The sequence below is a fragment of the Entelurus aequoreus genome, linkage group LG21 (genome assembly GCF_033978785.1).
Source record: "Entelurus aequoreus isolate RoL-2023_Sb linkage group LG21, RoL_Eaeq_v1.1, whole genome shotgun sequence".
NCBI classification, from domain to species: Eukaryota; Metazoa; Chordata; class Actinopteri; order Syngnathiformes; family Syngnathidae; genus Entelurus; species Entelurus aequoreus.
In genome coordinates, this window is record NC_084751.1 from 31,750,839 (window position 1) to 31,766,244 (window position 15,406).

The 15,406-nt window shown below is 38.0% G+C and overlaps 2 protein-coding genes and 1 long non-coding RNA gene across 4 annotated transcripts in view; 1 reads left to right on the forward strand and 2 right to left on the reverse strand.

Annotated features, from left to right (window-relative positions):
* Window positions 1-11,955, reverse strand: part of syk (spleen tyrosine kinase) — a 73,656-nt gene extending 61,701 nt beyond the window's left edge. The window contains exon 1 of one of the 2 annotated variants that reach the window (XM_062031477.1): window positions 9,785-9,905. The gene's annotated coding sequence lies outside the window, so the exon portion shown is untranslated. Of the gene's footprint in view, window positions 1-9,784; window positions 9,906-11,810 lie in introns of those variants that run through there. The other variant, XM_062031475.1, reaches the window with a different exon arrangement.
* LOC133638656 (uncharacterized) overlaps window positions 1-15,406 on the forward strand; it is a 17,334-nt gene continuing 1,928 nt past the window's right edge. The window contains exon 1 of the long non-coding RNA XR_009823662.1: window positions 1-71. This is a non-coding gene — a long non-coding RNA (uncharacterized LOC133638656). The remainder of the gene's footprint in view (window positions 72-15,406) is intronic.
* The window catches only part of dcp2 (decapping mRNA 2), a 23,433-nt gene continuing 20,963 nt past the window's right edge, over window positions 12,937-15,406 (reverse strand). The window contains exon 11 of the mRNA XM_062031478.1: window positions 12,937-14,687. Within this exon, the coding sequence (XP_061887462.1) occupies window positions 14,554-14,687 (134 nt within the window). The 3' untranslated portion in view covers window positions 12,937-14,553. The remainder of the gene's footprint in view (window positions 14,688-15,406) is intronic.

Here is a 15,406-nt window from a genome sequence, read left to right on the forward strand (position 1 = left end):
GAAGAATCTTGGGTTCGCATCCGCGCCGTGACAAAATCAGAAGAAAAAGTGGCGGCTTTCCTTCCAGACAGGTATCTAACGTTCTATTTTCCTATTATTTGTATGTATCTTTTTGCGTGACGACATGTGTAACCGATAGTCTGTAACAAAATACGAACTAGGAGATCCTTCGATGCAACTTCAGACCGTCAACAACCTACTGGATGTGTGTCGACATACAGCTCTCCTGTGAGATATTGTGCACTTCCAGAGAGGAGGAGAGGTGTGCAGAGTAGGGGGCGGGACTTACAGTTTGTTTTATGCCATGGTGACACAAGATTCAAGTACCACAGCTTTAAAGTACCCTAATATAAGCAAAATGTGTACTAAAGTGCCTTCTAAGAGACAAAATGTGTGGTAAAGTGCCTTCTTAGCAAACAAAATGTGTTTTTAAGTGCCCTCTTAAATAATGCATGTTAAAGGGGAACTGCACCTTTTTTGGAATTTTGTTTTGTTCAGAATCATTATGAGGGACATAACGATGGAAGGTTTTTTTGCATTGTAGATGTTAAATAAACACAATCAAAAGTTTGCTTACAATGGAGCCTATGAGAGACGCAAAATTCCGCTTATAGCCCTGAAAAAACATCCAAACACCTCCATTAGAGATGTCCGATAATATCGGCCGGCCGATAGTATCGGGCGATAAAAGCTTTAAAATGTAATATCGGAAATTATTGGTATCGGTTTCAAAAGTAAAATTAATGACTTTTTAAAACGCCGCTGTACGGAGCGGTACATATCCGGTAAAACACAGACGTAGGGAACAGTACAGAGCAGTTGCGTCTTCTAGTCAGCAGCCCCTCTCCTCTCCCCTCCCCCACACACAACACAGGAGTTGACGACTGCAGCATGAGAGGTTTACTGGCGACGCTTGATGACCTCATCAAACCGCCGCGAGCGGAGCATAAGAACAACAAGAGTGTGTTGTTGCTGGTGCTGTAGCCGTGGCTAACAAGCGAGCTCGCTCTGTGACTAACTATCGACACCATGTCTATGGTTTGTGATTATTTCAAACCATAGGATAAAAAACTGGCCATTTGCAATGACTGCAAAAAGTTGGTTATGCGAGGAGGAACAAAGACGTCTTCCTTTAATACAAGCAATTTGATCTCCCACCTTTCAAGAATCATAAGGAGATGCACGATGAATACAAGCGGAAGATGGATTAAAAGCAAACACCGAAAGTAGCTTGCAGTGAACGGAGGTGCCCTGTCTCAACGCAGCATTTCAGAAGCTCTGGATGACTGCTAGGCCACTTCAAGCACTCACCACTAGCTTGCAGCACATTTGTGTTACTCATACAAATACGTTAGAGCAGGCAGAGTGAGCCCAGTTTATAATTTCCTGTTATACAGTATGCCAGGCAGTCTACTAAAGGGAGGACTATGTTATTGTTTACTTTATTACTCTAGCATACTCTGGACTGAAGCTGTGTGCTTTCATTGTTTTTGTAGCTGTTGTTTTGAGGCATGTTTAAAAAAAATAAAAAATAATGCACTTTGTGAAAGTCAAAGTATAGTATTTCCCATAGTTGTAGTGGGTATCAGGATTATCTCAGGGAGAGCATGTCCCAAATTCCAAGCTGCTGTTTTGAGGCTTGTTAAAAAGAATAATGCACTTTGTGACTTCAATAATAAATATGGCAGTGCCATGTTGGCACTTTTTTCCATAACTTGAGTTGAAGTTGTTCTCTTATTTTGGAAAACCTTGTTACATTGTTTAATGCATCCAGCGGGGCATCACAACAAAATTAGGCATAATAATGTGTTAATTCCACAACTGTATATATCGGTATCGGTTGATATCGGAATCGGTAATTAAGAGTTGGACAATATCGGAATATCGGATATCGGAAAAAAAGCCATTATCAGACATCTCTAACCTCCATTGATGTTTTATATACATGATGTCATTATATATGTAATGTAGTAACAGGCACATTTATAATAACATTTAATATTTGCGAATTTTGATCATTTTAAGCATACGCGGCGCATTAATTTTAAAACGCATCACAACGTTTGCATTTTTTGTTTCTCATCACTGATTGTTACTCATTGCAGACTTTATGAGAGCTAACAAACATAATAAAACCTCAATTAACGTACAAGGTCCGCTGTCATTAGGATGCCGACTTCTAGGATGTTCATATATTCCCATTTAGGTGAAGAATGTCTCATAATCCTCACAAAGAAAAGGGGGGGCCAGGCGTCTTTTCGTGTCATTTACCGGTCCTAAATAGCTGTCAAAGTGTACCAACTTGTCAGAATACCTCCTCAGACTTCTTCTGGCCAGGTGAGAGACATGATTTATGATCTACAATAAACTACCAGTGCAGGGAAGCAAGGAAGCAGCAGACCACTCGATAATGTAAACATAGGGACACACGGAGGGATCTGGTCGCCGTTATAAATAGTTTGTCTGCATTAGCGCTTATAATAACAAAATCACTAATACTTGGTTAATATTCAAGTCACGAAATGTAAATGGAGTATTGTTGGCGGTTTTTTGAATGGTTATTTATTGGATTTTATGGGTGGAATAGTGGAGCTCCCATTGGCTCCACTGTAAGCAGACTTTTATTTAGGTTTATTTACAAGTTAGAATGCATGTTTGTTTTTTTTATCCCTCCATCGTCATGTCTTTCATAAAGATTTTGAACGATACAAAATTTCAAAAAAATTGCAGTTCCTCTTTAAGTACCCTCTTAGAAGGCAAAATGAGTGTTCCTACTTAGGAGACCTAATGCATACTAAAGTGCCCACTTGCTGTATTCATCCAGTTAATTGTCATCTCAGGGCATTAAATCGATCACAACTGGACTGTTTGTTTTGTCTTAAAAGACGTTTTGTCTCTCATCCGAGCAGGCTTCATCAGTTCATGCTCATAGACTTAGATTGGTCTGATCTAGTCGACAGCCTTAACTCGCTTAAGTGTCCTCTTGGGAGTCAAAATGTGCGTTAAAGTGCTCTCCTGGCTGGCACAACCCACTAAATTGCCCTCTTGTGTGACAAAAACACACCAGATTGCTGCTATTCAATTGAAAATATTGATTCCAATGAAAGCATGCAGCTTTCCCCAGAGTGTTTATTTTTTTGTGGGGCGGTATAGCTCGGTTGGTAGAGTGGCCGTGCCATCAACCTGAGGGTTGCAGGTTCGATTCCCGCTTCCGCCATCCTAGTCACTGCCGTGTGTCCTTGGGCAAGACACTTTACCCACCTGCTCTCAGTGCCACCCACACTGGTTTAAATGTAACTTAGATATTGGGTTTTCACTATGTAAAGCGCTTTGAGTCACTAGAGAAAAGCGCTATATAAATATAATTCACTTCACTTCACTTCAATTATTTAATGAACTTGAGTGGCACCACTGACTTTGATGGCTGAATTTGACATATAAAATAAATTCATGAAGCGCTGACACACAGTTTAATTAAATAAATCATGAAATCATGAAATAATCAATTACATTTTTAAATTAAAAATTAAAACAACCATCCATCCATCTGTTTTCTACCGCTTGTTCCTCTGAGGGTCGCGGGGGTGCTGGAGCCTATCCCAACTGCACTTGGCGGAAGAGAGGGTACACCCTGGACAAGTCGCCACCTCATCACAGGGCCAACACAGATAGACAGACAACATTCACACTCACATCCACACACTAGCGCCAATTTAGTGTTGCCAGTCAACCTATCCCCAGGTGCATGTCTTTGGAGGTGGGAGGAAGCCGGAGTACCCGGAGGGAACCCACGCAGTCACGGGGAGAACATGTAAACTCCACAAAGAAAGACCACGAGCCTGGGGATCGAACCCAGGACCTTCTTATTGTGAGGGACGAGTACTAACCACTGTTTCACTGTGCTGCCTCAGGAAATAATTAAATCAATAATTAGGTAAATGATTAAATATTTAAATGTAATGTTACATTGAAAACATTAATAATACACAACCCAAGGCCAGTGTAGTTGGCACATTGTGTAAATCGTAAATAAAAACAGAATACAATGATTTGCAAATCCTTTTCAACTTATATTCAATTGAATAGACTGCAAAGACAAGATATTTAATGTTCGAACTGAGAAACTTAATTTTTTTGCAAATAATCATTAACTTAGAATTTAATGGCAGCAACACATTGCAAAAAAGTTGGCACAGGGGCATTTTTACCACTGTGTTACATGGCCTTTCCTTTTAACAACACTCAGAAAACGTTTGGGAACTGAGGAGACCAATTTTTGAAGCTTTTCAGGTGGAATTATTTCCCATTCTTGCTTGATGTACAGCTTAAAGGCCTACTGAAACCCACTACTACCGACCACGCAGTCTGATAGTTTATATATCAATGATGAAATCTTAACATTATAACACATGCCAATACGGCCGGGTTAACTTATAAAGTGACATTTTAAATTTGCCACTAAACTTCCGGTTCGAAACGCCTCTGAGGATGACGTATGCGCGTGACGTAGCCCGGGGAACACGGGTATGCCTTCCACATTGAAGCCAATACGAAAAAGCTCTGTTTTCATTTCATAATTCCACAGTATTCTGGACATCTGTGTTCGTGAATCTGTTGCAATCATGTTCATTGCATTATGGAGAAAGAAGCTGAGCAAGCAAAGAAGAAAGTTGTCGGTGCGAAATGGACGTATTTTTCGAACGTAGTCAGCAACAACAGTACACAGCCGGCGCTTCTTTGTTTACATTCCCGAAAGATGCAGTCAAGATGGAAGAACTCGGATAACAGAGACTCTAACCAGGAGGACTTTTGACTTCGATACACAGACGCCTGTAGAGAACTGGGACAACACAGACTCTTACCAGGATTACTTTGATTTGGATGACAAAGACGCAGACGTGCTACTGTGAGTATGCAGCTTTGGCTTCTAAACATTTGATCGCTTGACCGTATGTGCGCAACTTTTTTTTGCGTATGTACGTAACTTTTTTTAAATATATAAGCTTTATGAACCTTGGGTTAGGTGAACGGTCTTTTGGGCTGAGTGATTGTGTGTGTTGATCAGGTGTTTGAATTGTATTGGCGTGTTCTATGGAGCTAGGAGCTAGCATAGGAGCTAGCATAACAAACACGTAGGTGTTTTTATGCAGGATTAATTTGTGGCATATTAAATATAAGCCTGGTTGTGTTGTGGCTAATAGAGTATATATATGTCTTGTGTTTATTTACTGTTGTAGTCATTCCCAGCTGAATATCAGGTCACCCCCGGCTCTCACAGCATCTTCCCTATCTGAATAGCTTCAACTCCCCACTAGTCCTTCACTTGCACTTTACTCATCCACAAATCTTTCATCCTCGCTCAAATTAATGGGGAAATTGTCGCTTTCTCGGTCCGAATCTCTCTCACTTCATGCGGCCATCATTGTAAACAATAGGGAACTTTGCGTATATGTTTAACTGACTACGTCACGCTACTTCCGGTAGGGGCAAGCCTTTTTTTTATCAGATACCAAAAGTTGCAATCTTTATCGTCGTTGTTCTATACTAAATCCTTTCAGCAAAAATATGGCAATATCGCGAAATGATCAAGTATGACACATAGAATAGATCTGCTATCCCCGTTTAAATAAAAAAAATTCATTTCAGTAGGCCTTTAAGTTGTTCAACAGTCCGGGGTCTCCATTGTGGTATTTTAGGCTTCATAATGCGCCACACACTTTCAATGAGAGACAGGTCTGGACTACAGGCAGGCCAGTCTAGTACCCGCACTCTTCTACTATGAAGCCACGCTGTTGTAACATGTGGCTTGGCATTGTCTTGCTGAAATAAGCAGGGGCGTCCATGATAACGTTGCTTGGATGGCAACATATGTTGCTCCAAACCCTGTAAATACATTTCAGCATTAATGGTGCCTTCACAGATGTGTAAGTTACCCATGCCTTGGGCACTAATACACCCCCATACCATCACAGATGCTGGCTTTTGAACTTTGCGCCTATAACAATCCAGATGGTTCTTTTCCTTTTTGTTCCGAAGGACACGACGTCCACAGTTTCCAAAAACAATTTGAAATGTGGACTCGTCAGACCACTGAACACTTTTCCACTTTCCATCAGTCCATCTTAGATGAGCTCGGGCCCAGCGAAGCCAGCAGTGTTTCTGGGTGTTGTTGATACATGGCTTTGGCTTTGCATAGTACAGTTTTAACTTGCACTTACAGATGTAGCAACCAACTGTAGTTACTGACAGTGGTTTTCTGAAGTGTTCCTGAGCCCATGTGGTGATATTCTTTACACACAGATGTCGGTTTTTGATGCAGTACCGCCTGAGGGATCGAAGGTCCGTAATATCATTGCTTACGTGCAGTGTTTTCTTCAGATTCTCTGAACCTTTTGATGATATTACGGACCGTAGATGGTGATATCCCTAAATTCCTTGCAATAGCTTTTTGAGAAATGTTGTTTTCAAACTGTTCGAAAATTTGTTCACGCAATTGTTCACAAAGTGGTGACCCTCGCCCCATCCTTGTTTGTGAATGAGTGAGCATTTCATGGAAGCTGCTTTTATACCCAATCATGGCACCCACCTGTTCCCAATTAGCCTGTTCACCTGTGGGATTTTCCAAATAAGTGTTTGATGAGCATTCCTAAACTTTCTCAGTCTTTTTTGCCACTTGTGCCAGCTTTTTTGAAACATGTAGCAGGCATCAAATTCCAAATGAGATAATATTTGCAAAAAATAACAAAGTTTTCCAGTTCAAACGTTAAGTATCTTGTCTTTGCAGTCTATTCAATTGAATATAAGTTGAAAAGGATTTGCAAATCATTGTATTCTGTTTTTATTTACGATTTACACAAGGTGCCAATTTCACTGGTTTTACGTTTTGTAAATGTAAAAATGTACAGTTAATACATGTGATCAGTTTCAGTATTGATATCGGCCAATCTCACTCATAGATGATCGGTGTCGGAATTGGCAGCATAAAACTCTGACTGTAACATCCCTAAAAAATATATAACATTTCTATAGATTTAAATGATTATACTGTAATTCATGGTAAGCAGTAGGGACAGGCAACAAATCCTATATGTCCAGTGCTCAAGGTACACATTAAAAAAATATATATGCACAATTTACGGTAAAATACCGGCAGCTGTAGTTGGCAGGGATTCACTGTACAAAATACAGCCATGGTGTAGACGACATTACGGTATGTTGATGTTGAATCCTTTAATTTTACAGTTGATAACTGTTTTAAATATGTCAGTAAATATTGTTAACCTGTTTACAAAAAAACTATAGAATTTATGGTAAAATACTGGCAGCTGTGGTGGCCAGGAATTCACCGTAAAACATATTAGGGACAATTTTAGTGTTGCCAATCAACCTAGCCCCAGATGCATGTCTTTGGAGGTGGGTGGAAACCGGAGTACGCAGAGAGAACCCACGCAGTCACGGGGAGAACATGCAAACTCCACACAGAAAGACCCCTAGCCCAAGAATCGAACCCAGGAGCTTCTCACTTTAAGACAGGAGCGCTAACCCCTGTACCACCATGCTGCCCTGTCACCGATACTAGTGTCTGAAAAATGTCTGTGTTTCTGAGACATGTGAGTGGTACGTGAGGATTTAAACTTGAAAGTATTTGTACAACCTTCCAATGGACAACTACACAACATGGCCTTGCGCAACATGTTACTTCAAGTGAGCTATTAGAAATGAGTTTTATATGCTTATATGCTCCGTATCTGTGAAATAGCTGCTTGCAAGCAGTTCCTAGACACCTAAAATCACAGCGTGGTTCATTTCCATGCAGTTTACAATGAAGCACATAGACATAACCCCTCAATGTCTGAAACAACTTGCCACCAAAATACAAGAAAACACATTCTTAGCCAAAAGTTAACCAGGATAATCTACATCAACAATAATATTTGCCTGAGTGGCTGAACAGGACAAAAAAAAAAGGTAAACTGTACATTTAAATGTACAATGTGCAAAATGTTTAATTTAATCAAAATAATAACGTACATTTTAGAGTATTTGCATGTGTGTGACGTTACAGTATTTGCAAATGCATTGTACTTGTTTTCATTGTTTTCAACAGTAAAGTCATGTGTTTTCTACATATTACAACCATAGTAATCTACTATTTCTTGGTTTGCAAGAATCAACTGCATTTACTACTGTGATAAACTAATTTAAATTTTACTGCGTTTTACTGTTGCTATTTAACAATTGCTTGTCGTAGATTTTACAGTCATTTTTTACAGTGTAGTTTCAATATACATTTCAAGTTGTATTTCTTAAATATGCAATCGGTTTAATGTGCAGGCACCTTTGCCTAATAATACAATGTATTTTACAGGTAATGTTATCCTAACAGAAGTATTTGCAAAAGCATAAAGTACTTGAAGTTAAGAAAGTATACATTTTATCCATCCATACTAATTATGTACTTTTGAAACAGGAAGTAAATAGTTTTATAAAAGAGATGATGTCATTCACTTCTGGCAAGCTAAATGAAAAAAATTTACAAATACAAAAAGTTACGGTGAAAAAAATGGAGCAGTCATGTGCAATGACCAAACACTGCTTACCACTCAGGAAGTGCCATCTGACTTTATTTGTTGTTACTTCTTGTAATTTTATTCAGAGGTTAGAATACATCTGCTTCAGAAATGCAACATTTACAGTCGTGCTCATAAGTTTACATACCCTGGGAGAATTTATTATTTCTTGGCCATTCTTCAGTGAATATGAATGATAACACAAAAACCTTTCTTCCACTCATGCTTAATGGTTGTGTGAAGCTATTTATTGGCAAACAACTGTGTTTACTCTTTTTAAATCAAAATGACAAAATTAAGTACCCAAATTACCCTGATCAAAAGTTTACATACCCCAGTGACTTTGATCTGATAACATGCACAAAAGTTGATACAAACAGGTTTGAATGGCTAATCAAGGTTCCAATCCTCACCTGTGACATGTTTGTTTGTAATTAATGTGTGTGTGTATAAAAGGTCAGTGAGTTTCTGGGCTTCTGACAGACCATTGCATCTTTCATGCAGTGCTGCACAGATGTTTCTGGATTCTGAGTCATGGGGAAGGCAAAAATAATTGTCAAAGGATCTGCGAGAAAAAATAATTGAACTGCATAAAACAGGAAAGGGGTATAAAAAGATATCCAAGGAATTGAGAATGCCAATCAGCAGTGTTCAAACGCTGATTAAGAAGAGGAAAATGAGGGATTCAGGTAGACCAGCAAAGATTTCAGCCACAACTGCCAGCAAAATTGTTCGAGGTGCAAAGAAAAATCCACAAATAACTTCAGCTGAAATACAGGACTCTCTGAAAAATTGTGGTGTGGCTGTTTCAAGATGCACAATAAGGAGGCACTTAAAGAAAAATGGGCTGCATGGTCGAGTCGCCAGAAGAAAGCCATTTCTGTGCAAATGTCACAAAGTATCCCGCTTACATTATGCCAAACAGCACAGAGACAAGCCTCAAAACTTCTGGAACAAAGTAATTTGGAGTGATGGCTTTCTTCTGGTGACTCGACCATGCAGCCCATTTGAAGAATGGCCAAGAAATCATAAATTATCCCAGGGTATGTAAACTTATGAGCACAACTGTAAATCACGCACACTGTGTAACAGACCACACACAACAATAACAAATATTATTTGTCAGACTTTGAAAATCCCTCATCTGCAGTACATGTTACTGCTTTTCTACCTTCAAGGTACTCAAAGCGCTTTGACGATTTCACCACATTTACCTGCTGATGACGCAGCCTCAGGAGCAACTGGGGGTTCAGTATCTTGCTCAAGGATACTTTGACATGGTCACAGGGGGATTGGGAGACAACCACTCTATCGCCTGAGCAACGCTGCCCCAATGATCGGGTCTCATCACGAAAAAGAAGAGAGCACTTTGAGATAAAGTTCAAGTGTTCAAATCATCAAATATAATTTTAAAATGTCAACATTTTAAGCGATACACTTGTTTAAAAATACTGAACACATGCACTTAATGACGTACGCAACAACTATCAGATTTCCACACTACTAAAGCTTTACACACTGCTGAAGCTTAATCTATTTTTACCATAACAGTGTAAAAGGTTAATATAGTCCGCTTATTAGTATAGTACCGCGATACTAATTAATCATATTCGGTACTATACCGAATATGACCAATATATGATCCTGTAACGACTTGGTATCGGATTGATACCCAAATTTGTGGTTTCATCCAAAACTAATGTAAAGTATCAAACAACAGAAGTGTAGATATAACATGTTAAAAGAGAAAGTAACCAGATATTAACAGTAAATGAACAAGTAGAATAATAATTCATTTTCTACCACTTGCCCTTAATAATTTGACAAAATAATAGAATGGAAAATGACAATATGTTACTGCTTACGTCAGCAGACTAAATTAGGAGCCTTTGTTTGTTTACTTACTAATAAAACACAAGTTGTCTTGTACGTTCACTATTTTATTTAAGTATAAAATTGCAATTAGAAACATATATTTAATGTACCGTAAGATTTTTTGTTAAAATAAAGCCAAAAATACTATTTTTTGTGGTCCCCTTTATTAAGAAAAGTACCGTAAGGAATCGAAATAATATTGGTACCGGTACCGTGTTTTTTCCTGACCTTACGTATATTCCACTCTACCCCATGGTATTGAGCACTATATAACGGATAAACCACAGTAACCTTGAATATATATATATATATATATATATATATATATATATATATATATATATATATATATATATATATATATATATATATATATATATATATATATATATATATATATATATATATATATATATACTGTATATATATATATATATATATGTATATATATTTGGGTTGTCCCGATGTCAATAATTTATATGTATATGTATATATGTGTATATATATATATTTTTTTTTTAAATTATTTTTCTTTTTCTTTTATTGATTTTTTAAAAATATTTTTCTTTTCTAAAAGCTTTTTCTGTTTTTAAGTTGATTCTTCAAAAATATAAATGGATTTAGTATCGGCTTAAATAAAAATCCCGATTTGGATGTGAATAATTTTTTTTCAGCACAAACATTTTTTACTTCAAAGCATTACATTTCTTAGTTCTACTGGCACACTTTTTTCTTCTTGTATTAACATAAAATTGATCAAATGTAATTGTACTTGATGACTAAATGAGCTGAAATGTGCAAGTCATTGCAAATCCAGGACGTGCTGATGGATATACAATATGCAGTATGCTGGACCAGTTTATAATTGCAAATTAATATTTATCATTATCTCTCGTTTGGTAGCTACTATAGGTACAGTAAAGTGTTAATAAACTTTTGTCAATATACATTATGTGGCAGCTGAACTATTATTAACCTGCTTTATTTCTTTCATAATTCCTGTACTTGGAAGTCTGGAAAAACACTATAATCAATATACATTATACACAAAATGTTCAATTGAAGTAATAATTCATAAATATGTAAAACAAAAAAATTACTATTTGAAAATAATTGCAATCAACTAATAAAAGTATAGAGATAAAATATGTTATGATAAATAAAATGAAAAATAAAATGTACTTATGTAGTATTAATAAATGATATGTTTGGATATGATGTATGTATTTATGGTTGTGTCAAAAATACCAGCACTCTGCTTGTTGAGGAATTAGCCTGCCAAGCTGCGCCACCATTAAAGTGGTAAATACTGCCATCTGTTGGAAGCAATTATCAAACATCAAAAGCAATAGCAGTCATACTCACGCCATGGAATGTGGAACACGGTCATCTTACGCTCCATTTTTTTCCTCTCACTGTGTGAAATTCATTTTAGCATTCCGGTAGCATCCCATCGTCGTCATCCTTCTGTCCCACAGACGCCAGATTCCTCAGCCACTTCCGATTGGTCGACAGGCGCTAATACGTCATCGTTTAGGCGACCAATGGGAATGGAGATGCCAAACGTGTCCGGCACATGGGACCCCGACTTAAACACGTTGAAAAACTTATTCGGGTGTTACCATATAGTGGTCAATTGTACAGAATATTTACTGTACTGTGCAATCTACTAATAAAAGTTTCAATCAATCAATCAATCAATGCTTGTCTATCCTCGTCCCTCATTTCCGCAACTGACGAACGCTTCCGCCCTTTTCGCGTGGTACGTTCAAGACAATGGGAACTCTGACTATCACTTACTCAGGAACACAACATCAACCCAGCAGGTCGTTCCAATACTTTATAGAGTAGTAAAATGAACTGAATTGAACAAAGAACATATGATTTAAAAAAATCATTAAAACAGTGTCATTTAGTGTCTTATTAGCATAAATAGCGATAGTAATATAGTTTTGCGCCTGGGTATGTTGATTGGCAACACTAAATTGGCCCTAGTGTTACGTACGGCGGGGGAAGGAGACGACACAACGGCAGACATCAGTTCAAAAGGTCGGACGTTATAGGCCCTTAAAGGAAACAATCTCCCTTTTCTCATGGACACTACTGTATACCATCAATGACCTGACCCCAACTAGATGAGCCCGTCCACCAATTCACAGAGGCTTCACTACACATCTTAAAGGGGAACTGCACTTTTTGGCGGAATTTTGCTTATCATTCACAATCCTTATGTACGACAAGAGCATGTTTTTCTTTTAATATGCATTCTAAAATGAAATCAAAAGTCAGCTTATATTGTAGCCTATGACAGTCGCTCTATAAAGCCCTTTAAAAACATCCCAACATCTTCATTAAGGTTTTATATACATGATGTAAGTATATACTGTATGTTTTTTGGATGGTTATTTATCTGATTTTATGGGCGGAATAGAGGACTTCACATTGGCATTATTGTAAGCAGACTTTTATTTACGTTTATTTTCGAGTTAGAATGCATTACAAAATATACCTCCGTGGTCATCCATCCATCCATTTTCTACCGCTTGTCATGTCTTTCATAATGATTGTGAAAAAGTGCATGTGGAGGCAGATGTCAGCGCTGCCTGCAGGAGCAAAGGTCACCGCCTCTGTCCATGGTGCTGAGGACAGAGCACCATCAGACGGGGGCGTGGCAGTGCTGACGGCGAGACACAGCTGGCAGGTGATTAGATTTCACAGGTGATACGTGTTAATCTAATCATCTGTGGTCTTTAACAGTAAGCGGCCAGGAGCAGAGTGAGAGAGAGGATACGGACGTGACTGGAAAGTCTCGTCCTGCTGAGAGAGAACTTTGTTGAAACCATTGATTATTATAACTTTTGTTAAAACCTGCACGCTGGGCTCCTGTGCCGTGTCTGACAGTGGGACCCTAGGAAGCGACTTCCACAGTGCAGTACTCCTTTAAAACAAAGCTCAGTCAGCTCAGACTTGTATGTTTCAAAATTTTCTTTGTCTTCAGGAAGAGGCTAACGTAGCATGCTCTTAAAATGTGAGCGTAATATTAGCACTTTAGGTCTCATAGCAGAAATTATACAGAAATTCCAAGCACTAGTATTTTTCCACAGCGTGTATGTACTTCTTTTTGTACACTAATAATGATTTACTGGAGAGCACTCTAAGCTTAAAATGCCGTAGCATGAAATGTAACACTGTTAAATAAAACAATGTCGTAAAAAGGAGGGCCGATTAGTGGGGACAGTAAGTATTTGTTTTAACAAGTTTGTCCTTAAAAAGATATGGCCAATATATATGCTTTAACACAGAGATATAGAAGGTTTAAAAAATCAAAAACTTTGTCTTGCCAAGCAACAGCCTCAAAACTAGGATTTGGATAACACTGGAAAAGGGAGGGAAATTAAAAACCAAAGTTACTGTTCATATCTTTGTATGGGTGCAAACCTATTAAATCACCAGAGGATAAAATATTTATTTTCCATTCTATATGTGTCCTGTGATAAGACTGGTGACCACTCCAGGGTGTCCCCCAACTCTCACCCAGTCAGCCAGAATAGGTTCCAGCTCACCTATAATAAGGACAAGTGCAATGAAAGACACAGATGGATGGATTGTCATTTATCTATAAAAGTACAAAAGTGGGTATAACTAAGCGTAATTACTGTGTCCATAGTAAAAAATATTACATTTTTATTGCATTATTATTTTAACATGTATGACTGTAGTAATGTAATACATGCTACCATAACAATAATTGCATTACCTATTATTATAATATTAATGATTACTATCAACATCAATTATCTTAATACTTTCATGAATAAAATCAATTCATTGTACATTAGTGGACAAGATCTTCTGGTATTTGCCAATGAAGTGGTAGCTACTTTGTTCTATCTAATCATCCATGGTGTGTGAAGAGAAAGAAGCACACATTTCATCAATCGTCATTTCCCTTTCACAAAGGAACATTGAACTCGAGGCTCTCGGTGTTGTGAAAAGTTTGACACAACAGGTGCAGTGAGGCCTGACTGCAATTTAAACTTCATGGAAAGGTGGTGAGGAGGAAAAAGTGGGGTGTTGTGAGAGAACACACTGCAGTAACGGTAGAACGTCAGAAGTCAAAACATCTCATGATGGCATCTTTGTCAAATTTAAAATGAAGGAACGTGTTGGACGACAGCAGGTGATCCAAGTCTTTTAGGTGGGCTGTTTGCGGACCACTACGAGAATTGCATGGACTCCCGTCTGTAGAAAGGCAACAGTGGAAAAAAACGTATTTATTCATACTCAGAACAACGTAAAGGTAGTCGCTTCATCTCAGCTTGTAGTATTGGTTACTGGTAGAGATGTCAAAAATATCGATACTTCTACAAAGTTGATGCCAAAGAACGTTTGCTGTCTTAAAAAATGTTTACAATGTTTTCTTATACATGTATTTACTTACTCGCGGAAGCCTGTCACAAAGCCTGCTAGTGGTTCACCTTCGCTAATAAACAAAGGATAATGGAAGTGTAGCGTAACTGTAGGTGTGGTGTAACTCCGGTTCACAACACACCTCATACGCACATGGTTTGCCAGAGAATAAGACATAGCAGAAATGATGTGTGATGCACTTTTGCCACTTTGAATGTAGCGACATTCTGCGAGTAGAGGTGCAGTACATATTAAAAGTAAAAGAAAGGTTTATCTAGCGTCATGCATTTTATTCAGTAATAAGCCCAGTGAGTGTGCATTACCACAGTGTGCAGAAAATCTCCAGCAACATGCAACCCAACCTTTATCACTTCTTTAAGTGTTATAAAACACACACACACACAAAGCTTAGAGACACTCTTCTGTAGTTTGGTAACAGTTTGTACAGCACGGCTTTACTTATTTCATCAGGAAGGCAAAGGTTGTTTTTATTATTATTATTTACTGCTACTCTTTTTTAAGTATATTTTATATAAGTGTACAGTTACCTC